Below are 26368 nucleotides of genomic sequence, written 5' to 3'. Positions count from 1 at the left end.
TTTATATTACTGGTCGAAAAAATTAGACAACTAATCAAATTTTAAACAAAAAATACGAAATCAGTTGAAATATTAATATTAGAATTCTGAGTATAACAACTAGCATCCAGAACTACTTAAAGAGTCCTATGTTAAGAACTATAATAATCCAAATGATAAAGAGAGAATAACACCCCAATCCAAAACATATATTTTTTATGTTGATCACTGTGCACATGAGATGTGGTAAAATATAAAGATGTCTGTATTTCCTTTTTATTTTAACCAAAACGTTTGGCTACGTGTAACTTTCAATTTGATTAAACATAAACCAAATATAATTTAATATTTTTCTGAGTAATGATATGTGCATTCAAAATATGCACTCAAATATTATATACAATGATGTGTGACAATTTTGCATATTGTTCACCTATCATTACTCTATTTTTCTTTAACTCACAGTCAACTCATCGGCCACTAGAGACGAGTGACTCAGCCCCAGAAGATGACAGAAACGATGCTGCAAAATCATCAAACCCTTCTCTATACGCGAATGTCAACCCCGCCGCCGTAAGCCCCATAGTTAACAGGTCTGGTAACGGCACATCTCTCTCCAAAAATGACACCACTTGCTTCATACTCGGTCTCAACTTCGATTCTGAATGTGAACACAACAACCCCAGTTTCAATACCAACTCTACTTCCTCCTCTGCTGTGAAAGAATCTGATTTTATCAAATTTGAATCCATAGCCTCGGTAATCCTTCCTCTTCTCCAACAAGAGAAAACCCAATCCACCAAAACCAGCTCCTCCTCAGTTGCCATTCCTCTCCCTGTGATGGGTCATCGTCCGCATGCCACTTCCAGCAGGAAAGCTCCGAATGAGAAGACATCGGATCTCACCGTCACCTTTCCAGTTCGGGCATGCTCCGGGGCGAGGTACCCGAGTGTCCCAACGACTTGGGTTGTTTTTGGATCGCTTTCATGGTCGTACAATCTAGATAAACCGAAGTCTCCTAACCTGCCGTTCAACTCACCGTCAAGTAGTACGTTACTGGCTTTCACATCCCGGTGGATGACGACTTGTTCCCATTCGTGGTGAAGGTAGCATAGACCTGAAGCAACTCCCTTTATGATACGAAATCTTTGGTTCCAATTTAGTGTCGTTTTTGGGTTGTCGTATAGATACTTGTCTAGGCTGCCATTGGGCATGTAATCGTAGACTAAAAGAAGCTCACCTTTCCGACGACAATAACCCAAAAGGGGTACCACGTTCCGGTGCCTAAGCCGGCCGAGACTGGCGATTTCAGCCACGAATTCTCTCATACCCTGTCTTGATTACTGCGAGACTCTTTTGACAGCGATCTCTATGTTGGTGGGTAACACTCCTTTATAGACTCTACCAAATCCTCCGGTACCTAATAAATCTTTGTCCTTGAAACCCTTATGTCACATACATACTATAATGGCCATTATTACTTGGGGTCCCATAAACTAAGCAAGTCATATGCCCATTAGATTAGTGGGGTCTTGCTAGCTAAGCAAGTTCTATGCCCATAATCTTTTTGGGGCTTGTTAGTCATATAGGTCATATGCCCAAGTCTACAAACATACTTAACATAGCATTTTTCATAACACATATTCATAAGATAACATATAAAAATCATATAACTCACATAAATCCTATCCTATTTTCCTTACCAAAATAACCGGGATATGAGAACTGATTTGGGACCTTGGAACACTCCTAAAAACCATTTATAATTTGGTGAGTATATTGAAGAAAAGGGATGAAAGTGAAGAAGGAACTATGCTATCAAAATATATCTTACCAAAAACCTTGTGCTTAAGAACTTGGATTTCCTAACCAAGAATAAAAATAAGGTTAGAATGAGTAGAAGACTATGAGAATTTTAAAGAACATAATACAGAAATGGACTAGAGTTTGGAAATACCTTGAAGACTTATATGATCAATCTAAACCTTGAACCGAAATATGAATAAACCTTACTTCCCCAAGTGTTTGATAAGCTTATAATGATCAAGCTTATAATTCCCAACCCAAGTGTTTACACTCTCACACTCACCTAGCAACTTGCAGCCTCTGAACTTAGAGTAATAGATGAATAAATGGTTGGGTACTAGGTCCTATTTATAGAGTTTAGGAATGAAAAGATCTTCATTTAACTTGAATAAAAATAATGGCTTTTAAGTGAAAATAATTTGAATTATCGTTTAGCAGAGGCTGAAGACTCGTTCAGAAAGGTGCTGGACTTATTAAGAGGTTGAAGGTTTGAATGGAGAACGTTTTTGAAAACTTTCAAAATATGCTGAGAGAGGCGATATATCGCCCCCTATAGGCGATATATCGCATGGGCCATTATGCCCAAGGCAATCGTGCAACGTTTCGTGTTTTCCGTATCTTCATACTGCGATATATCGCCCCCTATAGCTGCGATATATCGGCATACGCTGAATATTTAAACACGAAATTACACATTTTTAGCTTAATTTGAATTGAGTAAACGGCCTTGACTAAGCCCTCTAACGTTTTCAAAGCTGCTGACTGACCTTAGAGTATTCAAATTTTAACCTTAATAAATTTAATCCTCAAAATACTTAATCATTAATAAACCTATACATAACATGTGCTATTATCTAATTGGTTCTTATCTAAACCTTATAATATAACAAATATAACCCTCAATATCAGTCATATTAACCAAACCTTAGGTTAAATTTAATATTCCTAAACTATAGGTTAAACTTAGAAAATCTACAAGTGTTACTATGAGTGTCCAAATAAATCTCGGTCTGAACCAAAAATCCACAGTCATAAAGATAATACTATTATTACTATTATACTACTATCTAACTAGCTAAGTATAGTTCTTGGACTCTACATTAGAACCCTTACCTCAATCAATAATTCAACTTTGAACTCCCTCCAATTCCAGCTTTAAGTCAATTCCTCTGGATTACCAAGCTGAATTCCCATACAAAACCAGCCACAACTCCTTTTAAATTTTCATTCTTACTTTCTAAAATCAAGCTTGAAACTTAGCAAAATAGGGGATAAACTCTTACCTCTGAACAAGCCTTAGCCTATACTTGATTTTAGTTGCCTCAAGCCTCTTGATTCTCCTCCTAAGTTTCCCAATTTCAGCTCCCCTCTTTTCTTTTTCTTGCCCTTAGTTTTCCTTTTCCTTCTAGTTTCTCTTCCAATTTCAGCAAGAGAAAAATATGACCAAGTGTTAACACGTAAATCATCTTTTCCCTCAGCTGAAGGTTTCTATACCCTGCCAAAAGACTACTTTACCCCTCCAAGCAACTCATTTCCTAACTAAACCTCAAAGGCATTCTTGTCATTCACATTTCTTACAAATCTACCATCTTTCTCATCTAAAATATGTTACTCTTAATGGTCACCAATGGTCACTCAAGTTACTCAATTACCATTAACCATTAACTCACAAACTCAAAGTGTAAAATTCCCAAAATACCCCTAGGCTCCTCCCGAGCCGGGTATTTAATCCCGTTGTGACTTTTAAACTAATTAGCTCCCTAGGACCGTCTCAGCACATGCATCACAATATTAGCACCACTCACACGTGGTATTAATCATATAATACATTTATTGCATTTACGCCCTCAGCAGGCTAAAATTACCAATTTACCCCTAACAAACAAACAGGGCCCACATGCATATTTATTCCACCTAAACATGCATTCTAATCACATATTCATTTAAATTCATATATTATCATGTTAATTCATTTATTTCCCTCCAGGAACGCTAATCAAGGTCCTAAACCTTATTAGCAAATTGGGGATGTTACAGTCAACATCTTATACAAGTCTTCACTGGAAAGAATGAAATTGTCCGTCAAGGACCTGGAGCCGTGCAACCAAACCATTTATGGTTTTTCTGGTGAAGGGCTCGCCCCAACTGGGTCGATTAGGCTCCCAGTTACAATAGGAACTGCGCCTGCAAATAGGACATTACTCACTACTTTCATAGTAGTTGATTGTCCTTCAGCATATAATGTTGTAATTGGAAGGCCTATTCTGGTCAACCTGAGAGTTGTTACATCGATATGGCACCTTGCCATGAAGTTCCCAACTGATGCAGAGGTAGGATGCGTGTTGGGAAATCAACGGGAAGCAAGGTAGTGCTACAACGCCTCGGTATATAAAGCAAAGAAAGGTGTATCGAGGGAAGTTGCCGGAAAAGAGTCGCAAATGGTTGTTGATGTACCAGCCCAATCAGGTGATAATGTCACCAAATAGGGCGTTGCCCAAAGTGAGGACAGAGATTTAGATCCACGCTTTGGGGATTTTGAGGAAGAAATAGGACCCATTGAGGACCTGGAGGAGGTCCAACTCGATGAAGAAGATCCGACCAAGGTTGAGAAAGTCGGTAAAAACTTAGAGACAACAACGAAGCAAGCACTGGTGGAATTTTTTAGAAAAAAACAGGAAGTCTTTGCCTGGTCACATAAAGACATGGTTGGAATTGACCTTACATTCATTAGTCATGTCCTGAACATAGATAAGAGTTTTTCGCCAGTGCAACATAAAAGGAGGCTACTCGACAAAGATAGATCTAAAGCTCTAAAGGAAGAATTCGAAAAGCTGAAAGAGAGTGGATTCATCAGGGTAGTGTTTTATCCATCATGGGTCTCTAATCCCGTGCTTGGTCCCAAGCTGATTGGCAAGTGGCGAACATGCGTGGATTTCACAGACCTTAATAAAGCCTGCCCTAAAGATTGTTTCCCGCTCCCTAGAATCGACCAGCTGGTCGATCCCACTGCAGAGCACGAGATTCTCTCATTCATGGATGCATACTCCGGATAAAACCAGATTAGTATGCATCCCCCTGACGAGGATCACACCAGCTTTCGGACTGATAGAGAGCTTTACTGTTACAAAGTAATGCCTTCGATTTGAAAAATGCTGGTGCGACTTACCAGCGACTGGTCAACCACATGTTCAAGGAGTTGATCGGTACAAACATGGAAGTATATGTCGATGACATGCTAGTTAAGTAGAAGATGGAAGAATGGCATATAAGGGACTTGTAAGAATGCTTCAATGTCTTGAACAAATATCAGATGAAGTCGAATCCCCTCAAGTGCTCCTTCGGAGTTGGATCAGAGAAAATCTTGGGATTTATAGGAAACTCGCGAGGAATTGAGGCCAATCCTGGGAAGATCAAGGCCCTGGTCGATATGAAATCACCAATGAAGATCAAGGATGTTCAAAGCTTGACCGGAAGAATTGCTGTAGATTTATTTCCAAATCGCCGGACAAATGCGTCCCATTTTTTAATCTACTCAGAGGCAACAAGAAATTTGAATGGACGGAGGAGTGCGAACAGGCTTTTCAAGCCTTAAAGACTCACATGTCGCAGCCACCAATTTTATCAAAGCCAGTTGATAAAGAAACTTTGTTCATTTACTTGGCGGTCACAGAATATGCTGTTAGTGTTGTCCTAGTAAGAGAAGAAGAATGCGTGCAGAAAGTTGTTTATTATGTAAGCAAGAGGCTAATAGGAGCGGAGCTGTGGTATCCACCTATTGAAAGATTAGCCTATTTCTTAATCTTAGCCTCCAGAAAGCTACGGCCCTAATTCCAAGCTCACCCAATCACAGTTTTGATTGACCAACCTCTACGACAAGTTCTGCAGAAGCCAGAAGTCGCAGGCAGATTGTTGAAATGGGCGGTCGAACTTGGGCAGTTTGATATTTCTTACTTGCCACAAGCAGCGATAAAAGGACAGGCTCTGGCCGATTTCATCGCAGAACTCACTGGTCGTCCAGATAGCAAGCAAGAAGAAGTGCCTGAAGAGCCTGAGCCTCAAAGCCAAACTTCTTCTTGGAAGTTGTTTACAGATGGTTCTTCTAATGAGCACCACGCAGGAGCATGAGTGATTTTGATAACGCCTGAGGGGCATCGATTCCACTGCACAATAAAATTGACTTCACTGCCTCTAACAACGAAGACAAATATGAAGCACTGCTCACAGGATTACGGTTAGCCAAAAGCATGCATATAAAGTCACTTGAAATCTACAGTGACTCTCAGTTGGTGGTCAACCAAATCATTGGAGAGTACCAAGCCTGGGGTTTAAAAGTGGTCACTTACTTGAATAAAGTGAAGGATCTATTGGCATAGTTTGATAAGTACACTCTCCAGCATGTACCTCGCGACCAAAATTCAAACGCTGATGCTTTGGCCAAGCTGGCAAGTGCCAAGGATGCTGACACTCCAAACATAGTGCCGGTTGAGCGACTATCAGCACCAAGCATCTAAGCAGAAGGGACCTCTTTGGTAATCCAAGTGGCGAACACTTGGATGGCACCTTACATAGAGTACTTGATGCAGAGCGTGTTACCGACGGACAGAAACAAAGCTAGGACTCTTCAACGGTAGGCTGCTAGGTATATCCTGGTCGAGGGAATCCTGTACCGAAGGGGATACTCAATGCCACTCCTCAGGTGTATTTCCAAGGAGAAGGGCAAAGAATTGATGAGAGAGGTCCACGAAGGCTTTTGTGGGGACCATGCTGGGGGGCAGAGTTTATCAAAAAAAGATCATAAGGCAAGGATACTTCTGGGCAACAATGAATGAAGACTCAATGGAATTTGTGTGGAGGTGTGACAAATGCCAAAGGTTCTCCAAAATTCCACGAGCAGCCCCTAATGAGCTAAAGCAGATGCAAAGTATGTGGTCATTCGTAGTCTGGGGTATAGATCTAATCAGATCTTTGCCCACAGGAAAGGGTGGCATCAAGTACACCGTAGTGGTCATCGATTACTTCACTAAATGGGCCGAAGCTGAGCCACTCGCAACCATAACGACCAAGAAAGTGGTGGATTTTGTAGTAAAAAACATCGTGTGTCGCTATGGATTGCCAAGAAAGATTGTCTCGGACAACGGCACCCAGTTTGATGGTGATCTGTTCACAGATTTTTACGAACGGCATGGAATTATCAAGAGCTTTTCTTTAGTTGCTCACCCTCAAGCGAACGGACAAGTCGAAGCAGTCAATAAGACGCTAAAGGATACTCTGAAGAAAAGACTTGAGGAGGCGAATGGGGTATGGCCAGAGCAATTGCCTGAAGTTATTTTTTCATAAAGAACTTCCCATCGAACAGCAACAGGCCATACTCCATTTTCCTTAGCTTATGGATATGAGGCTATGTTGCCTGTTGAGTTAGATCCACCATCGCATCGAAGAATAACATATGATCAAGGCTCTAATAGCCAGCTATTGATGGAATCTCTTGATTTGGTCGATGAAAAGCGAGAGCAAGCCAAACTATGAGTAGCAGCATACCAGCAAAAGGTCGCCCGGTATTTCAATTCTAAAGTACGTGAAAGGAAATTCAATGTCGGAGACCTAGTACTTAGAAGGGTTTTTCTCAGCACCCGCGATCCGGCCACTGGAGTACTCAAACCTAATTGGGAAGGACCGTACCAAATTGAAGAAGTCCTTCAACCAGGCACCTATAAACTTGCTCGCTTAAATGGAAATCTCATTCCTTGCTATTGGAATGGAGAACACATGCGCAAGTACTATCAATAAACAATTCTTCCTAAAGAATTGGCTTGTATTAATTTTACTTTTTACAAGTTATGAAAAAAGGTTGGTCATTTTACGTGACTGATTGCTTGTAAGTGTAAGATCATTTTGTTGATCACTCGTACAGACATGTTTTATCCATTTATTACGAGAAATAAAAGGGACTATGCGCAACCATTCATTCTTGCCCACTATTTTATTTATTACAAGTATTTGCTCATTACGTGTGTTATTTTGCTATATTTTTATTGTAAATTCATTGCTATGAGCAGTAATGTTCGAACAGGTCCTAGTCAAGGCAAGTGACTGAGGACCTAAAGTTCCTCAATCACTTGGGGGGTGTAACACCCCGAGTTGCTAATAGGGTTTAGGACCTTGATTAGCGTGCCTGGAGGGCAATAAGTGAAATAATATGATAATATATGAATTTAAATGAATATGTGATTAGAATGCATGTTTAGGTGGTATAAATATGCATGTGGGCCCTGTTTGCATGATAGGGGTAAATTGGTAATTTTAGCCCGTTGAGGGCATAAATGCGATGATTGTGTTGTGTGATTTGTACCACGTGAGTGTGGTGATATCAGTGTGATGCATGTGCCGAGACGGTCCTAAGGAGCTAGTTAGTTTAAAAGTCACAACGAGACTAAATACCCGGCTCGGGAGGAGCCTAGGGGTATTTTGGGGATTTTGTAATTGGGTTCTTGTGAGTTAATGGTAACTGGTAATTTGGTAACTTATGTAACCGTTAGTAACTGCTAAGAGTAACAAGTTTGGTTGAAAGAAGTGGTAGAATTGTAAGAAAGTAGGAATGACGAAAAGGGCCTTGAGGTTTAGTTAGAAGGGGAAATAGATGGAAGGGCAAAGTGGTCTTTTGGTAGGGATTTAGATTTCTTCAGCTAAGGGAAAGATCATTCACGTATAATACTTGGTGATAGTGGTTTATGCTGAAATTTGAGACCTAGAGATAGAGCAAAAGAAAAGCAGAAGAAGGAAGCTGAATTTGAGTCTTAGAATGAGAATCAAGGGGTTTGAAGTAACCAAGATCAAGCTTAGGCCAAGGTTGTTCAGAGGTAAGAGTTTGTGCTCTGTTTTTGTTGAATTTAAGTTTGAATTTTCAGAGATTGAATGTGGAAATCTAAAGGGGATATGGCTGGTTTCACTTGGAAATTCAACTAGGGTAATCAAGAGGAAAGAGGTTGGAGGCTGGAATTGAGAAGGGTTCAAGCCAGATTCTTGATTGAGGTAAGAGTTTGAACATGTTTATATTCTGGTTTCTGATGTGGTTTAAGATTTTAGAAGCAAGGTTCATATTTTTCAAGCTATGGTTTAAGTTTTAGAAGCCATGGTTTAGGTTTCTGAAATTTGAAACTCAAGAGTGGATTTTTGGATATGATTGTGTGATTGGAGTTGTTTATGATGTTTATAGGTTGTTAAAGGGTTCATTTGGGGTTTTGAGTTGATTTTGGGACTTAGGTACTTGCTTGGAATGATTTGGAATGGTTTTAGCTCAGGAAAAACGTAGGGGAAAACCCAGAAATCTGGGTTCGCGAAGGGGCGCCGCGGCCCTGTTCTTTGGTGCCGCGGCGCAAGGCTACATAGGCAACAGAGGAATTTCTGGGCGCCGCGGCCCTCCTTGTAGGGCGCCGTGGTGCTAGGCCATCTTCAGAGCATGAGATTTTGCAATTTTGAGCCTTTGCTCCGGGGGTTTGGGGGATGTCTCCGATGTATTGTTTTAGGAATTTGGGGGTTCTGAGAGTGTGGGATTGGCCCCGGGAAGTGGTTTTGGATTGGCTAGCATTAAAGGGTGTTTTATATGTGTTGTGACTAGGATTTCGGAGAGGCTCGGGATAGAGGACCGTGCTTGTGATCTTGGTGCATCGGGAGGCTCGGGGTACAGGTAAGAAAACTGTAACACCCGTAGAGCAGGGCGTGGGCCCATAGTGTTGTTGCAGGGCACGGCCCTAAATTGTATTATTGCTAGGACATAGCTCTAAATGTACTATTATATGTTTGATTGTTGATAGCAAATGCTATATGTGGTTATAGTTGAATGAACGGTGAACGACCAAGAACGGTGAAAGGCCGAGAACTGCAGTGGGGCCGGGAATACCACTTAGCACATGGAGTGTCTGTGGTTAGGGTGAGACCCCATTGGATACATGGGATATCCCTACGGTGAGGACCGAGATCCCGGGCTTTGGTAATGCCTCCGGGACGACATGGCCGAACTTATTAAGTCTGAGAAACTATCTGTTTTGTCTGTGGACTGTCTAATGTGTTGATTATATAATATGCATATGTTATGTGTTGTATGAGTTTTCTTGCTGGGCTTCGGCTCACGGGTGCTCTGTGTTGCAGGTAAGGGCAAAGAGAAGGTCAACCAGCCATGAGTACGGAGAGCATGGGGGCGGCGCGTACATGTTTGGCCTGCCCAACTACTTTGGTTGGGGTATTTTGAGAAATGGCTGTATAAACCCTAATTTTGATAGTTAATCACTTGTAAACTTGTTTTGGAGTTGTAAATATTTTATAAACTGTGTTTTGGGATCCCAGATGTAAGACACTTGAAATTTTCAATGACTTAAGGGATTTTCAAAGATTACAGCCTTAATTTCAGTTTAATCACACTTTTATTCTAAAAGCCTCGTTTAGCGAGTTGTTAGCACATTTTAAACTCACTTAGTAACGGATCTAAGGTAGTAGGGTGTTACAACTTGGTATCAGAGCGAGCCAAGGTTTATTGGTTCTGGAGATTGACCGAACATGTACGCTCACTGCCATTGAAAAGCTCAACTCAGGGTTGATTGGTATGGTTGATTATTATGATTGAATATGTGCTTGGTTGTCCTGTCTGCCTGCTTAGTTTATAAAGAGCATGGTGAATGAAATAGCATATGCATGATGCCAGGGCAAGGCCCATTGATCTTGGTTTGTTGTTGAGATTGGGAGGTGGAATTGGATTTTGTTGTCATGCCTGATAAGCGGTGTCACTGATGCAGGCATATAGTTGTAATGCCTCGGCAATCATCTAGACTCCGCGGCAGTCGGGCTGAGGATGACAATCAGGGTCAGGACCCTCCACCTGCCCCACAGAACTGGCAGCAGATATTGGCCGAAATGGAGGCTAGATTACAGAGAACGGAAGAGGAACTTCGTCAGATGAGGCAGCATGCCTCTCCACAGGTTACAGGGTTGCCAATACAGCAGAATGTGGCGCCAGTGCCGGTTCAGCCTGTGACTGAGAACAGGTGGGAACCCTTGTACGAAAGATTCAAGAAGCAACAACCTCCTACCTTTGAGGGTGGATCGGACCCACTGCGGGCAGAGTAGTGGTTGAACATGATTTCCTTGATCTTAGACTTTATGAGGGTCGAGGGAAGTGAGAGAGTAGCTTGTGCTAGCTACATGCTTAGGGAGGATGCCCGCATCTGGTGGGATGTGGTGAGTCAGCGGAGGAATGTCGCAGTCATGACATGGGAGGAATTCAAGAGTATCTTTAATGAGAAATACTACAGTATAACAGTTCGAGCTACAAAGGTTGATGAGTTTATCAACCTCACTCAGGACAGGTTGTCAGTTACCCAGTACGCCTTGAGATTCGACAGACTGGCGAAGTTTGCACCAGACTTAGTGCCGACGGATGCGGCCAGGAGAGATAGGTTTATACAGGGGTTGAATGTGATGATCGCCCGTGATGTGAATATTACTTTGATTCCAAAGACTACTACTTATGCACAAGCAGTGGATAACGCCCTTACTGCTGAGAGGGCTGAGGATCAGATATGGAGGGACAGTGCTGTCAGGAGCGATGCCAGGAGGACGATACCTCCTTTTGATGGGTCTAGTCGGAGCGGTGGCCCCAGTGAGCAGAAAAGGAGGGTTCCAGATTCATTTACTCCTCCTAGTTCTGATAGAAGAGTGCGGGGTTTTGTTGGTGGCCGTCAAGGCAGTGGTGACAACTGGAGGAGCTTCCCAGTGTGTCCTCAGTGTAGGCGACGACATCAGGGTGAGTGCCAGATTAGGGCATGTTTTATCTGTGGGAGTGCCAACCATCTGAAGAAAGACTGTCCACAAGCTAAGAAAGATGAGCCAAAGCAGGGAGACAGTCTTGCTCCTGCTAGGGTGTTCGCTTTGACTCAGACTGAGGTGGAGGCTAGTCCCTCAGTTGTGACAGGTCAGATCTCTAGCGCTGGTTCTTTGTATACTGCATTGATTGATTCAAGGGCTACCCAGTTAATATATAAAACCTAATGCTCGGGGTCCCAAAAATACCCCCAGGGACATTATAGTCAAAACCTCTGAAATTTCACCCTGATCTCAAATATTCCCAATTTATCATCAAATAAACATTTCTATTACCCCAAAATTGACCCCGTTATGACAAAACCGCTAATCCACTCTATATGATCGTCTCATGCCGAACAGCTCGAATATATCTCCATAATAATGGAATCTCATTCGCAAATCAAGTTATGCACCCAAATACACGTATTCACCCTCAATGGGCCAAATTATCAAAATAGCATAATTATTCAAATGTGGACCCGCATGCACGCATATAACATCATATCATAATACATGCATATTATCATTTAATGGTATAATTAAACAAGTATGGCCCTCCCCGCCTACTATCCCTCCATTAAACCATATCGGAGAATTCGAGGCATTACATTGCAATTATTATATTATGAAAACAATTACTTTTATTGCTTATTTAATGATTTAGTGGGTCAAAGTTTGAAGCCATCATTCATTACCAACAAAATAAATAAAAATAACTACCATTAATAATAATGAGATCCTTTCATAATTAACTATCAAATTATAGTGTGAGCATGAGTATATTATATATGCTTTTTTTTCTTTCTCATTTGATATATTAACTGGGTTTAGGTTACACTATTATCCTATTATTAGAGACTAAATGGAATTGATTTCCTAATTAAAAACAATAAAGGAAGCACGAGAGGATTTTCTTGTGGGAAAGCTTTGCCTCAAGTTTGGAGTCTGTCGAAATGGACTTGACTTTATTAAAATTTGACAGATTCCTTTAGGCTCTCAAAGACTCTATAATCAAAAATTGAGAAAGTCTAGTTTATTGATAGAATAATTATGGCGAAGTCAACTTTGATTATGTTTTCACTTTAAGGAGACTAATATAGAGTAGTGTTGGCTGAAAAATTCGTCAACTAACAAATTATAAGAGAGCTCTATTATATATAATTTACAAAAAATAAAAGTTAACCGGAAAGAAGAAACACCATGACCACAGTGATTCGCCACCAAAAAGTTAGCCTATGTCTAAGTTTTATTAAGCTTTTCTTTTCCTTTTTGGAGCAAAACTACAGTGATCAACACCAAAAGGCTGGCCAACTTCTACTGATAAGTTTTATCAAGTTTTTGCATACAAAAACTGAACTTACATGCATTTTTTATTGTGGCTCCTTTATTTATAACATGGAAAAAGCACTTGACTCTCCTATCAGCATAGAATTTATTACCCAATATTTATTACAACAAATAGAATTAAATGAAAGATATGTGCCAGGATCATTTATCATATGGAAAGAAAAATAAAATACGATTAATTTCTAGGACTCATTGGTTAGAAAAGAAGCAATAACACAAACTTAATAGAATATCTAATTTTCACAAATCTGAATGCATTTATGTCTAAATGTTTGTGTCGGATTCATTAACTTTGAGGAATTTCAAACATATAATGTAAGGAAGAAAAAGAAGAATCACCTCAAATATTAAAATCGTTTTAGAAGGTTTGAATTGTCATCAATTGTGTTTGTTCTTCCATTAAAATCTTTGCCACCTGAGCTTCCATATCTATAGTTTTCAAAATTCAATAACAAACAAAATATGAAAATAAATAGGTTAAAAATTATATTCATAGAGAAATTAAGACCAAAAAGTGTGTATCTAGTTTTACCATCTTTTTTGTAGTCTTTTTCTCATTGGTTGTTGACTGCGTTTTTAGCCAACGACGTGAGAACGTCAATAACGACAAGCCTTCAAGAGAATGTAAACGACAATAGACAGTTTTAATAAAGAAAATAAAGAACACGCAAGATTTTTATAGTGGTTCAGCCCCGATTGTCGGTAATAGCCTAATCCACTTAGAGTTGTGATTTATAGATCCGTACTCAAGATCAGATGGACTGAGCCAACTGAGTTTCTTCAGTACAGATTGCAAAAATACAAGAGTCCTCTCTAATTTCAGTACTTTCTCTCTCTAGAATACTCAGACCCAATTTTCTCTCTCTAGAAAGAAGAAGCAGAAGAAGCCCCTCTCTAATCCCATAAGCTCTCTATTTATAGGCTTAGGGTCATACATACGGTATCCCCTAGAACCAGGATATTTTATTATATTTATTACATTTAAATTACAAAGAAACATTCAAAATTCAAAATGTAACAAACCCCCCATTTGTGGGAAGAATGAGAGATTCCCGCCTATCTTGTTGAAGTTGTTTCTGGGAATCTTGACTTAGTCTCCTCCAGCTAGTTGATCCACCTCCTACTGACCACTCATGCAAGTGTTGGTCGGACGTGCAAGGTGGTAGGACATGCATGGTAGTAGGACACGTTTTTGTGGGTCGAACGTGCATGGTGGTAGGACATGCACTTCTCTCCTCTAACATGACACTCTCCTCTAGCATGCCATGTTTCTCCTTGAACCAATCTCCTTGGCTTCTCACCTCGGATAGGTCCGAGGCAACCTCCTTGGCATCTCACCCCGGATAGGTCCGAGGCAACCTTCTTGAAGCTTCTTACCTCGGATAGGTTCGAGGCAATCTCCTTGAAGCTTCTCACCTCGGATAGGTCCGAGGCAACCTCCTTGGCATCTCATCCTTGGGGTCTCCTAGGATCACCCTCTTGGGGTCTCTTAGGACCACTCTCTTGAGTTCTCCTCAATGCACCCTCCTTAGCTCTCCTAGGATGCACTCTCCTTATCTCTCCTAGGATGCACTCTCCTTAGCTCTCCTAGGATGCATTCTCCTTAGCCTCCTAGGATGCATTCCCCTTAGCTCTCCTAGGATGCATTCTCCTTAGCCTCCTAGGATGCACTTTCCTTAGCTTTCCTCGGACCAAGGTGCACTTGGCTTGGTTATGACATCTTTCAAGCAGTCCAAATTCTTCGTCAGTCTACCGGGTCACTTTATCACAACTCTGAGGAGTCAATGTATTTATTGACTATTAACGTGTCTTTTACTGACCATGCACTGCCACTTGTCACATTTATTGCCACGTCCTTGATCTCCAATTTTTGGGTATAACATTGGTAAGCTTAGTTTAGCCTTCTCCAGATTTGAGATGAGTGTTGTATGCATATTTGAGATGAGTGGGGAAAGAAGATAATCAAAACTATCTTTTAGGGGTAAAACAATCGTGACATATAGAATAACCGCCATAATTTTTAATACGCGCTCTTTTTAATATGTATTTTTGTTTTACAAAAGATTTAATCAAAATTTATTTATTTATCTAATTTGACAAAAAAAAAAACAAATCAGTTTACTTTCACATAATATATATATTTATTATATAAAAACGTTTTTTTTTTCTTTTAATATAAACTTATTATATAATAAGTTAATACTATTATTTATTATATATATAGTTTATTGTAAATAATAAAATCGTTTATTATATATATATAGTTTATTTCAAAATAAAAAACTGTCACAATAAGTTTTATTTGAAAAACTTATTATGTTTGTAGTTTTGATGGTTAATAAGTTTATTATATATATAGTTTGAAAAACTATAAGATATATAAAATTGTTTTATATATATATATATAATATTTATATACTGTTATAAAATTAAAAAAATGATGTTACGTCTATTTATTTTTAAAATATCATATATATATATATATATTACTCATTTTTTGCACAAGAATAGGTGATATATATGTATTCAAATTTAAAAAATTTAAATAAAAACTATTCAAAACTAATTTCTAAATTTTTAGAACTAATTTTGATAAATAATCAATTTTGAATAATTTTAATTAATACTATAGCAAAAATAGAATTAATTACTAAGATTACTTTATATGTATACATAAATATGTTTTTCTTAATCTGTCAAAAAAAACAAAAATATTATATTCCATAAAAACAAAAAACGTAAGATATTTATCATATTAGTTTTTGTATATTCATAATAAATATATGATTATATATCTTTTAAACATGTCAAATTAAAATTAATATAATTTAAATGAAAACTACTTACGTTATTAATATTTTTTCTAAACAAACTCTAATATCTTTCCTATAATAGATATATAGATATATACATCATATATTATCAATTTTAAAAAAAAAATATAGTATCTAATTCAAATTTTAAATAAAAAATATTTAAACCAACTTCCATTTTTTAAACTTAATTTTAAATTATAATTACTTTGAAATTTTTAATTTACAAATAAATATCATGGCTAAGAATAACTATATATATGCATGCATATAAAAATAAATATTATAAAATATTTGTTTTGCATCTCTACATCGTACTCTCTCTTTATTGGTCTCCTTACAAAACACTTCATAATAATACTTGTTTCTCAAACTAAAAGCAACGAAAGTATTAATTTTTTTTTTGAGGTAATTCGTATTCTTATGTTTTTCATCTTGTTATTTTTCTTGTAGAATATAATCAAATCTAAAATTAATTGGATTTATATGTGTATTTATTATTTTGATAAACAATAGTGTGCATTCAAATCTAATAAAGCACTATTTATGATTTTTTTTTCAAAAAAATAAATCAAAAGTTTTATTTCATAATCACCAATATTTTTTAATTATAATATAAATTAATTTGATTTTTTTTCATTCGCAGTATCAATAGATAAGAGTTGGATGCACCATTCTAGATTAAGTGATTCATACCAAAATGGTGTTAATTTTTTCCTTGATTTTGCCTTTAAAAATGCAAGTCATGAAGAAAAAACTGTACGTCCCTGTGTAAAGTGCGATCTTATCACACCTGTCATCCATACAATTGCATTTGAACATTTGATATGCAACGGATTTGTAGATAGTTACACTAAATGGGTATTGCACGGAGAAACTTCTTCGCATGCTACGCAAAATGTTGACACTCCTCGTGATACTCATGAGTCAAATTATACCATTGATATGCAAGGAGTTATATACGATGCAATTGGACATAGTATTGGAGACGACGAATGTGAAATTGAAAATGATAATCTTCAAGGTGAAGGCGATGAACCAAATGCGAAAGCAAAAGAATTTTACAATTTGATAAAAGATGCAGAGAAAGAACTTTACCCAGGTTGTACGAGTTTTACAAAGCTCTCGTTTTTAATTCAATTATTTCATATTAAATGCATTTGTGGATGGAGTGACAAATCATTTGGCAAGGTACTTGACTTATTCAAAAAAGTATTGCCAAAAGGTGAAACATTACCCAATTCTTTTTATGAGGCCAAAAAATTAATCAACACTCTAGGAATTGATTATGAAAAAATTGATGCATGTCCAAAAGATTGCATGTTGTATAGAAAAGAACTTGCAAATGACACAGAATGTGAAGTATGCTCTACACCAAGGTATGTTACATATAACAATTTTTTTCTTTTATCTGTCTTATACTTTCTTTAGATTAGAGTAACTTGACATTGTAAAAATCAAAATAAGAATCTTTTTTTCTTTTACCTGATTTATACTTTCTAGATTATAATAACTTGATATTTTAATTATCAAAATAGGAGTGAAGCTAAAGTCTTGCGCCATCTTCCATTGATACCAAGATTACAAAGATTATTTATGTCATCAAAAACATCTGATTTTATGACTTGGCATTATAAACAAGATCGTACAAGTGATGGTTATATGAGACACCCAAGTGATTCTCCAGCATGGATGACTTTTGATCACAACCATAAGGATTTCGCTGCAGATCCTCGAAATGTCAGGCTTGGGCTAGCTTCTGATGGAATGAATCCTTTCAAAACATTAAGTGTAAGCCATAGTACATGGCCAGTTATTTTGATACCATATAATCTTCCTCCATGGATGTGTATGAAGCAACCTAATTTCATTATGTCTTTGCTCATACCTAGTCCAGACGCACCTGGAAATAATATTGATGTATATCTAAAGCCACTGATTGAAGAGTTAAAGGAGTTATGGGAAGTTGGAGTTGAAACTTTTGATGCATCTACCAAAAAAAAAATTTAATATGCGGGCATCCTTATTATGGACTATGAGTGACTTTCTAGCATATGCAAACTTATCAGGATGGAGCACGAAAGGAAAATATGCGTGCCCATCATGTCATCAAGACACTTATTCTTTATGGTTGAAGTATAGCAAAAAAAACATTGTTATATGGGACATCGACACTGGTTAGAAAACAACAACCCATTTAGAAATGATGAAAAGTCTTTTGATGGCACAAAAGAGAAAAGAATGGCTCCAACACCATTAAGTGGTTCTATAATATTGGATACGTTAGCAGGCTACCAACTTAAATTTGGAAAGACAGCTGTTAATCCTTCATTGCCATACAATTGGAAGAAAAAGAGTATATTTTTTTATTTGCCATATTGGGAGGATAATTTATTACGACACAATCTTGATGTGATGCATATTGAAAATAATGTATGTGAAAGTTTGATTGGGACATTATTGAGTTTAGATGCAAAAAATAAAGACAATTTGAATGCACATCTTGATTCAAAATATATGGGTATTAGATCTGAACTTCATCCAAAGGAGAGCGAGTCAAAGAAAACTGTCATTCCGCCTGCATGTTTTACATTAAGCAAAAAAGAAAAAATTGTCTTCTGTCGATTTCTAAAGACAATTAAGGTTCCAAATGGATATGCTGCCAACATTTCTAGATGTGTTGATGTAAGCAAAAGAAAAATTTATGGGCTCAAAAGTCACGATTTTCATATCATTATGACTCAATTACTACCACTAGCACTAAGGGGAATATCGAGTGTGCATGTTCGTCTACATCTAACTCCTTTAAGCAATTATTTTCGCATGATGTATTCAAAAGTTGCTCTACCACAAGATTTCATGCAACTTGAACAACAAATACCTATCATTCTTTGTAATCTTGAAAAATTATTTCCCCCTACATTTTTTGATATAATGGTTCATTTGGTGATACACTTAGCATATGAGGCAAGAATTGATGAACCATCAATTTACCGTTGCATGTACCCTATTGAAAGGTAAAAATGTTGATTGATTTTCATTTTATTTAACTGTAAGAAGTTTCAATATTTTTTTCTAATGTTTATATGAATAAATATAGGTACATGTCTAAGTTAAAGTCATATGTTCGAAACAAAAGCAAACCGGAAGGTTGTATTGCTAAAGGATATTTAGCTGATGAATGTTTAACATTTTCCTCAAGATATATGGAAGGTGTGGAGACAAAATTTAATTGCAAGCCTAGAAATTACAGTAATGTGGAACAAAATGGAGAAACACTGCCTATTTTCCAACTGACGGGTCGACATTTGGGCAAAATAGATACTAAGAATTTAGATGAGGATACTAAAGTTAAGGCACATCGATATGTGTTATTTAATTACAATATCGTAGAATCATTTATTGAGTAAGTGTTATTTTTTATATCTCCAATAATAATAAAAATGTGAAACATCATATAAATATGACTAAAGCTAACTTATTTTGTAGGGAACATCGAAATATGATTGCACAACAAAACTCTCGTCAAACAACCATGACCGTAGATCGGATTCATAGCCAATCATTTCCTTCATGGTTTGCAAAAAAAGGTAAAGTTTTTTAATAATTTTTGCATCAACTTAATGAGCCAAACACATATTGAGTGTACTTATTACATTTTTTCAAATCAGGTAGAAGAATTATATGATAATGGGGATGATCGAGTTTCTGAAGATTTACGTTGTTTGGTAAAAGGTCCAAACAATATTTTCATTCGATTTAAAAGATATCTAATAAACGGTTTCAGGTTTCACACAAAAGAAATCGAAAAGAACTTAAGAACTCAAAATAGTGGAGTTATTATGACTGCCAAGACTCAAAGTTTCGCAAGTAGTAGGGACCCAAATCCTGATTTCGGAGAGGTTACTTTTTATAGAATATTAACTGATATTATAGAACTAGATTATTCTTTGGGAAATCGTGTTGTGTTATTTAAGTGTGATTGGATTTCAAGAAGTGGCATTAAAAAAGAGAAGGATTGCACAAGAGTCAACTTTTCAAAATTGATGCGTGAAGATGAGCCATTTATATTAGCTTCTCAATCAGAACAGGTAATGTATGTGGAAGACCTCAAACATAATGGATGGCATGTTGCTTTAAAAATCAATCCTAGAGATTATTATAATATGAGTGTGCAATCACACGATGAGAATGTGGAGTCTTATTTGCAAACTGAAGTTTGTAGCGCAACTATTGATGTTGGGGATGGAGAGAGTAGTTTGATTAGGGAAGATATGCAAGACATAACTATTGATACATCAGTGTCGTTTGATACAAATGAGATGGATGAAGAAACTTAGGGATTGTAATTTTTTTTCTTATTCATATTTTGCATAAATTCCAGAATTGTATTTGTCTTAATAATTTTTATGGAGTTCAATTGCATGTATTCAAAAAAGTTTATTATAATCATGTGCTAATATTTATAGTTATTTTTCATTTATGAATTTAATTAGGCCTAAAAGAATAAATTACATTTAAACTCTTAATCTAAATTTGTAAAATAAAAAAAATTAACAAATTAAAAGTAAATAATTATTAAATTAAAAATGGCAACATTTCACTAGTAACACTTTTGAAATGTCACTAAAAATATTTATTTAATTAACATTTTAAAATGTCACTAAATCTAATATTTTTATGACATTTTTGCAATGCCTCTAGTGAAATTTTTTTGAATGCTTCTAAAATTATATATTCACAAATTAGTAACATTTTTGATCAAATGTCACCAAATCATATAAATAGTGCCACTAATTAAAATATCATATATTCTTAATAAAGTGACATTTTTGCCAAATATCACTAAAATACTATTATTGTGACATTTTTTAACAAATGTCATTAATTAAAATGTTACTAATTGCAATTTTTGGTGTACTAATTCTGAGTACTCAGCCGAAGATGACAGAAACGATGCTGCAAAATCATCAAACCCTTCTCTATTCGCGAATGTCAACCCCGCCGCCGTAAGCCCCATAGTTGACAGGTCTGGTAACGGCACATCTCTCTCCAAAAACGACACCACTTGCTTCATACTCGGTCTCAACTTCGGTTCCGAATGTGAACACAACAACCCAAGATTCAATACCAACTCTACTTCCTCCTCTGCTGTGAAAGAATCTGATTTTATCAAATTTGAATCCATAGCCTCGGTAATCCTTCCTCTTCTCCAACAAGAGAAAACCCAATCCACCAAAACCAGCTCCTCCTCAGTTGCCATTCCTCTCCCTGTGATGGGTCGTCGTCCGCATGCCACTTCCAGCAGGAAAGCTCCGAATGAGAAGACATCGGATCTCGCCGTCGCCTTTCCAGTTCGGGCATGCTCCGGGGCGAGGTACCCGAGTGTCCCAACGACTTGGGTTGTTTTTGGATCGCTTTCATGGTCGTACAATCTAGATAAACCGAAGTCTCCTAACCTGCCGTTCAACTCACCGTCAAGTAGTACGTTACTGGCTTTCACATCCCGGTGGATGACGACTTGTTCCCATTCGTGGTGAAGGTAGCATAGACCTGAAGCAACTCCCTTTATGATACGAAATCTTTGGTTCCAATTTAGTGTCGTTTTTGGGTTGTCGTATAGATACTTGTCTAGGCTGCCATTGGGCATGTAATCGTAGACTAAAAGAAGCTCACCTTTTCGGCGACAATAACCCAAAAGGGGTACAACGTTCCGGTGCCGGAGCCGGCCGAGACTAGCGATTTCAGCCACGAATTCTCTCATACCCTGTCTTGATTCCTGCGAGACTCTTTTGACAGCGATCTCTATGTTGGTGGGTAACACTCCTTTATAGACTCTACCAAATCCTCCGGTACCTAATAAATCTTTGTCCTTGAAACCCTTCGTCGCTAAATACAAATCTTTGAATTTATACCTGTGGGGTCCATACTCGAGCTCCCAATCTTCAACTATGTCTGCAAATTTTCTCTTTCTTCTGATTAAATGAACTAAAGTCAATATGACTAGAGCCACCAAGCTCAAACAAATCACCGGTAACCCAATTGTTAAAAACTTGGATTTTTGTTTGGGTCCGACCGGAGGTAGACTCGGGAGTTGAAAGAATTCAAGCTCTTGAGCTTTGCCATTAATCTTAAAGCTCCAACCGAGAACATAGTGATTAGTTATAAAAGAGCCCGTTGAGGAAGAAAAACCAACATACATGGTCTCCTTTATGATCGGTGAAAGATCTTTAAGCAAAGACAAAAGCGGTTTCTGGGGCTTAACAGCTCCAGCCGGAGCTAAAGTCACGTTCATCTCCTTCTTCACAGCGTCGTATTCGACCCATGCTTTCATCGGTTTGCCACTCATAAGAGTTAAGTTTGTAAACCGGCCATTTTTTCCGTCGAAATACCCCGCCGGTTCAGATTTAACAGATGTTAAATTATTAAAATTAATGCCCACGTGGTTGTTGTTGACATCTCCGACGTCTCCGTTGTAGATGGTATCGAACTCGACTGCAACAACTTGGTGCGCGGCGTCGTTGTCTTTAATGGTGGACTCGTTAAAAAGGCCAAGGTAGTTGCTCTCACGAGCTCCGGGGAGACCTCTCTCAGGAGCTATCACGAAAACCATGCCGTGGCCGCTCAGAGCGGCGAGCTCCGATCTGATGGCAAAGACGAATGTGGTGGAGAAGGAAGAAACGTTGCCGTTTGGGGTGGCTTTGAAGGTGACTGGATTGGGAAAGAAAGCGTGACCCGTTTTCTGTACTGTGTTGTTTGTGAGCCGCAGGAGGCCATTGGAGGTTATGTCAGCAACGCCGTCGAGGTCCAGGTCACTTGATTTGAATCCATTATTGAAGGCGAAACTGAGATTACCATGATCATCTTGGGATGAAGCTGCTGCTGCTGCTGTTATGGTTATGGATAGTAAGAGAAGCAATATCTGAACCTTAGAAAACATGGCTATAATTAACAATAGATTAAATAATTAAAACTATTATATATATAATCTTTTAATAATTTATTTAAACAATGTTGGTAATGAAAAATCAAATTTAAAATTTTATAAATTATTTATAAAATCAAAAGAAAAGTAAAAATAGTTGAAAAATGGCGTAAACCCATTTAATAATTTTCTAGTTAATTAATTGGCATAAGAAAAGAGATGATATTGATTTACTTTTCTAAAGATGATAACAATTTCTCATGTATGGCTTACAAGCTCCGACGAGTCAATGAACCAATTCTCCACTACATGTATTTTACGTAAAACGTCAAATTAAAATAGACATTTCATAATAGTGACATGACCTACGACCAAAATTCTTGCCTTATTAATATTATTCTATGTACTTAATAACTTGTAAACTACCCATAATACATTAGAATAAATAAAAATATATAAAATAATTTATTGGAATTTAATACAAATTAGACTTATACAACAATATATACTAGAAACTAATAGGGTGTTTGGTATGGAGTTTGGGTTTGTAGAAATAGAGTTAGAACGGGTTTAGATTAAGGGAATATGAAACTCAAGTGTTTAAAGAGGTTAAGATCACCGTAAAATCAAGTTAAAAAATAGGACTCATTTGGAAACATAAACCTCAAGTGATTAAATATAAAATTACCAAACATGGATTAGATTTGACATTCTTATTCCCACCAAACTAAACACTATACCAAATATCCCTAAGAGTGTTGTTGTTTGGCACCTTAAGTTGTCTAACACCACATGAGGTGACACTCTATAGTTGGTTAGCGATATCTTACAATATTTATTAAATTAAAATGTGTAGGATCCAATATTAAATTACATCAATAAAAGTGCGCCACCTCTTGTGGTGTTAGGCACCAATAATGTCCTTTAACAATTCTCAAACACTAAAAGCCGGAGAAATTCGAAATTCTCTCGTTAGGCTTCTTTGTCTATCGTATTTTTTTCCCCTAGCAAATACTAAACTAGGAAAATTATTTAGTATAATTTATAATTTTATTATTTTAATATTAAGAAAAAAAAAATTCATAGAAGAATGGAAAATTTAAGTCGGCAAGAGATGAACTTTTAACACAACGTGATTTGCACTTGTAAGAAATCGAGTACAGCTATTATTATTGTACTTTGCAAATATAATTACAAATATATATATTCAGTATTTAGGTCATTGGTGGTTAATTTTTATAAAAATTAATATACAAACACTCTTTGAAATTACCACATAACTGAACTAATCGTACAATATAACTGTGTGTGAATCGCACTTTCTTAGAAATTGAAAAAAAAAATCACTTTCTTATTACAAATTTTCTACTATATATATATATATATATATATATATTATTGTCAGTCAAACACGTGAGAGTTGTTTGTATCTTCTTTTTCTAAGTAATGTCATATTTGGCGGCTTGGTATGAGTCTAACTTTTGAATGGTTGGGGACTCGATCGAATAATGATTAATTACTATCACACGACAATTCGTTTTAGCAATTTTTCGTTATGATTTATAATAATATGCATTAAATACACAGCTCAACCACATAAATTTATAATTTTATGGATCAATAGATATTTTTTTATTTTTTGTTTTTGTAAAAATAGTATTAAGAAAATGGATTTTAAAATTTTATGGGATTGTTTTCTGTTGTTTACACTTACATATGCATGAGAATTTCAACTTTTGTCTAAAAAATATATGGAAAAAATAACTTGTTTAACATTTTTTTTCATGGGACAAACCACAAGATGTGATTATCGAATTTGAATGTTTGTTAAAGTTAGCGGTCATGGTTGGGAAAAAGCAAGAATGGCAAGCGATGAAGCAATTTCTACGACACCATGTACAGATATCTCATTCCCAGGAACTAACCACTTCTATTTTGAGATTCTAAGAATTGATTACCTATTCTATTCTTATACAGGGCAGACAATGGATGAGTATGCCTTGGAGCTTTTGGAGAGTTTAGATAAACGTTCGTGTACATGTAGGACCACTTTAAAGGCCCCTAATTTTTCACTTGGGCTAAACCAATGGACCCACGAGTTATGAAACTGAAGCCCGTTTAGACATTTACATGCACAACTTAGTGACACCCTTCATAGCCTAGTTTTAGGCCCAAAAAATATTGTTTGAACTGCTTTAGAAGCACCAAAAGATTTTAATTTTTTCTTTTTTGAAATTTTTTTCATTTTTATTGCTTTAGGATTTTGAGACAATTTTAGGAAACCATATTTATTTGTACTTTTCTTTACTGTGAGACAGTTTTAGCTGCCTAAGAAATAAATCATTGTGTTTTCTCCCAACTTTTGAATTTTGTATTGAAGTTATCGAATCTTGATGCTAATTTATGGAAACACTACTACAAAAAAGTCTTTTTCGTGTTAGTCAACAGAGTTCACTGACACTGTTGCCCGAATCTGTAAATTTGCGTCAGTAGCTAACTAACGCAAATTTAGCTAAATAGCACCACAATAAAGATTGGCATTGGTTATTTATTCCTTTAGCGTTAGTGGTGGACAGATGTGCCAATGCTCATTTGTGGTAGTGGGGCACTGACGCAAATAAATAGTGGCGCGTCAATCCACCTCTGACGCTAAATGACTGCTTTTATTATTTTTTATTTTTTAGAAAAATATTTATGGGTCGAAGCCCTATTTTTCTATAACCCTCAAAGCCTCTCAGCATTTTATCCTATAATCCCTAAACTTTATTCCCTTTTTCTCTCTTCCTCATTCTTCCCAGCCACAACTCTCTCTCTCTCTCTCTCTAGGTATGCTTAGATGGAGGTAATGGTGATCGTGGTTTGTGGTGGACGAGGCTCGAACAAGATGGGGGGCTTACAAATCTGGCATTTCTTTTTCTCTTATGGGTTCAATCAGATGTAAATAATGGTCGTAGTGGTTCGTGGTTGTGGTCATGGTTCATGGTGGAGGTGGCTGGGGCTGGGACAGAGTGGGAGGACTCGCGGATTTGGCATATCTTCTCTTTTGTGGATTTGGTCAGATGCAGGTTGTGATGGTGGTGGTTATTAGTGGTTCATGACAGGTTGTGATGGTGGTGGTGAATAGTGGTTCGTGATGGGGATGGCTCGAACAGGGTGAGAGCTCATAGACCTGGTTGTGTAGTGGTAGTGGTTGTGTTGCGGACATGGTGTTGGTGCTGGATGTGATGGCTTTTTTTCTGTATAAGTTTCTACATGATTGTAAAAGAAAATGTGAATTGTTTTTTTACAATAGGTATTGTTACTGTTGTTTTATAAATGGTGATTAATTGTTAATAATGGATATTTTTGTATATGTATTAAGCTATAATATGTATATGAATATATGTATATATGGTGATTTGTAGAAATGTTTACAACTCATTGTTGTTTTGAAATGACTAAACAACATTTTTTTTTTTCATTTTAGAGGTTATTGATAATAATATTTAATAATGGGTTAAAATATGGGACTAATTTTTTTTTTTTAAATCTAGATTTCGCAGTAGTATTGCACTGTCACAAATGCTTCATTTGTGTCAGTGCAGAAATGTCACAAAAGGTAGCATTTATGTCAGTTTGGCACTATCACAAAACTACATTTGCGTCA

General features: G+C 37.0%; 3 protein-coding genes and 1 pseudogene across 3 annotated transcripts; 2 read left to right on the top strand and 2 right to left on the bottom strand.

Moving 5' to 3' along the window:
- Positions 1-430: 430 nt before the first annotated feature.
- LOC133801376 (L-type lectin-domain containing receptor kinase IV.1-like) lies at positions 431-1421 on the bottom strand (annotated as a pseudogene).
- Positions 1422-16463: 15042 nt separating this feature from the next.
- On the top strand, positions 16464-17807 carry LOC133800384 (uncharacterized). Its single transcript, XM_062238342.1, has 2 exons — positions 16464-17176; positions 17336-17807. Exons 1-2 carry the CDS (start codon positions 16464-16466, stop codon positions 17805-17807), a joined length of 1185 nt encoding a protein of 394 aa, XP_062094326.1.
- A 150-nt stretch (positions 17808-17957) lies between these two features.
- LOC133800383 (uncharacterized) lies at positions 17958-20137 on the top strand. Its single transcript, XM_062238341.1, has 3 exons — positions 17958-18814; positions 18898-19147; positions 19469-20137. The coding sequence occupies exons 1-3, from the start codon at positions 17958-17960 to the stop codon at positions 20135-20137; spliced, it is 1776 nt and encodes a 591-aa protein (XP_062094325.1).
- Positions 20138-20563: 426 nt separating this feature from the next.
- LOC133801375 (L-type lectin-domain containing receptor kinase IV.1-like) lies at positions 20564-22795 on the bottom strand. The gene has a single exon (XM_062239563.1). It carries the CDS (start codon positions 22735-22737, stop codon positions 20686-20688), a length of 2052 nt encoding a protein of 683 aa, XP_062095547.1. The 5' UTR covers positions 22738-22795; the 3' UTR covers positions 20564-20685.
- Positions 22796-26368: the final 3573 nt, after the last annotated feature.

Source organism: Humulus lupulus, chromosome 9 (assembly GCF_963169125.1).
Source record: "Humulus lupulus chromosome 9, drHumLupu1.1, whole genome shotgun sequence".
Taxonomy (NCBI): Eukaryota; Viridiplantae; Streptophyta; class Magnoliopsida; order Rosales; family Cannabaceae; genus Humulus; species Humulus lupulus.
The sequence above is the reverse complement of the archived record's forward strand: the minus strand, read 5'-3'. Positions and strand labels throughout refer to the sequence as shown.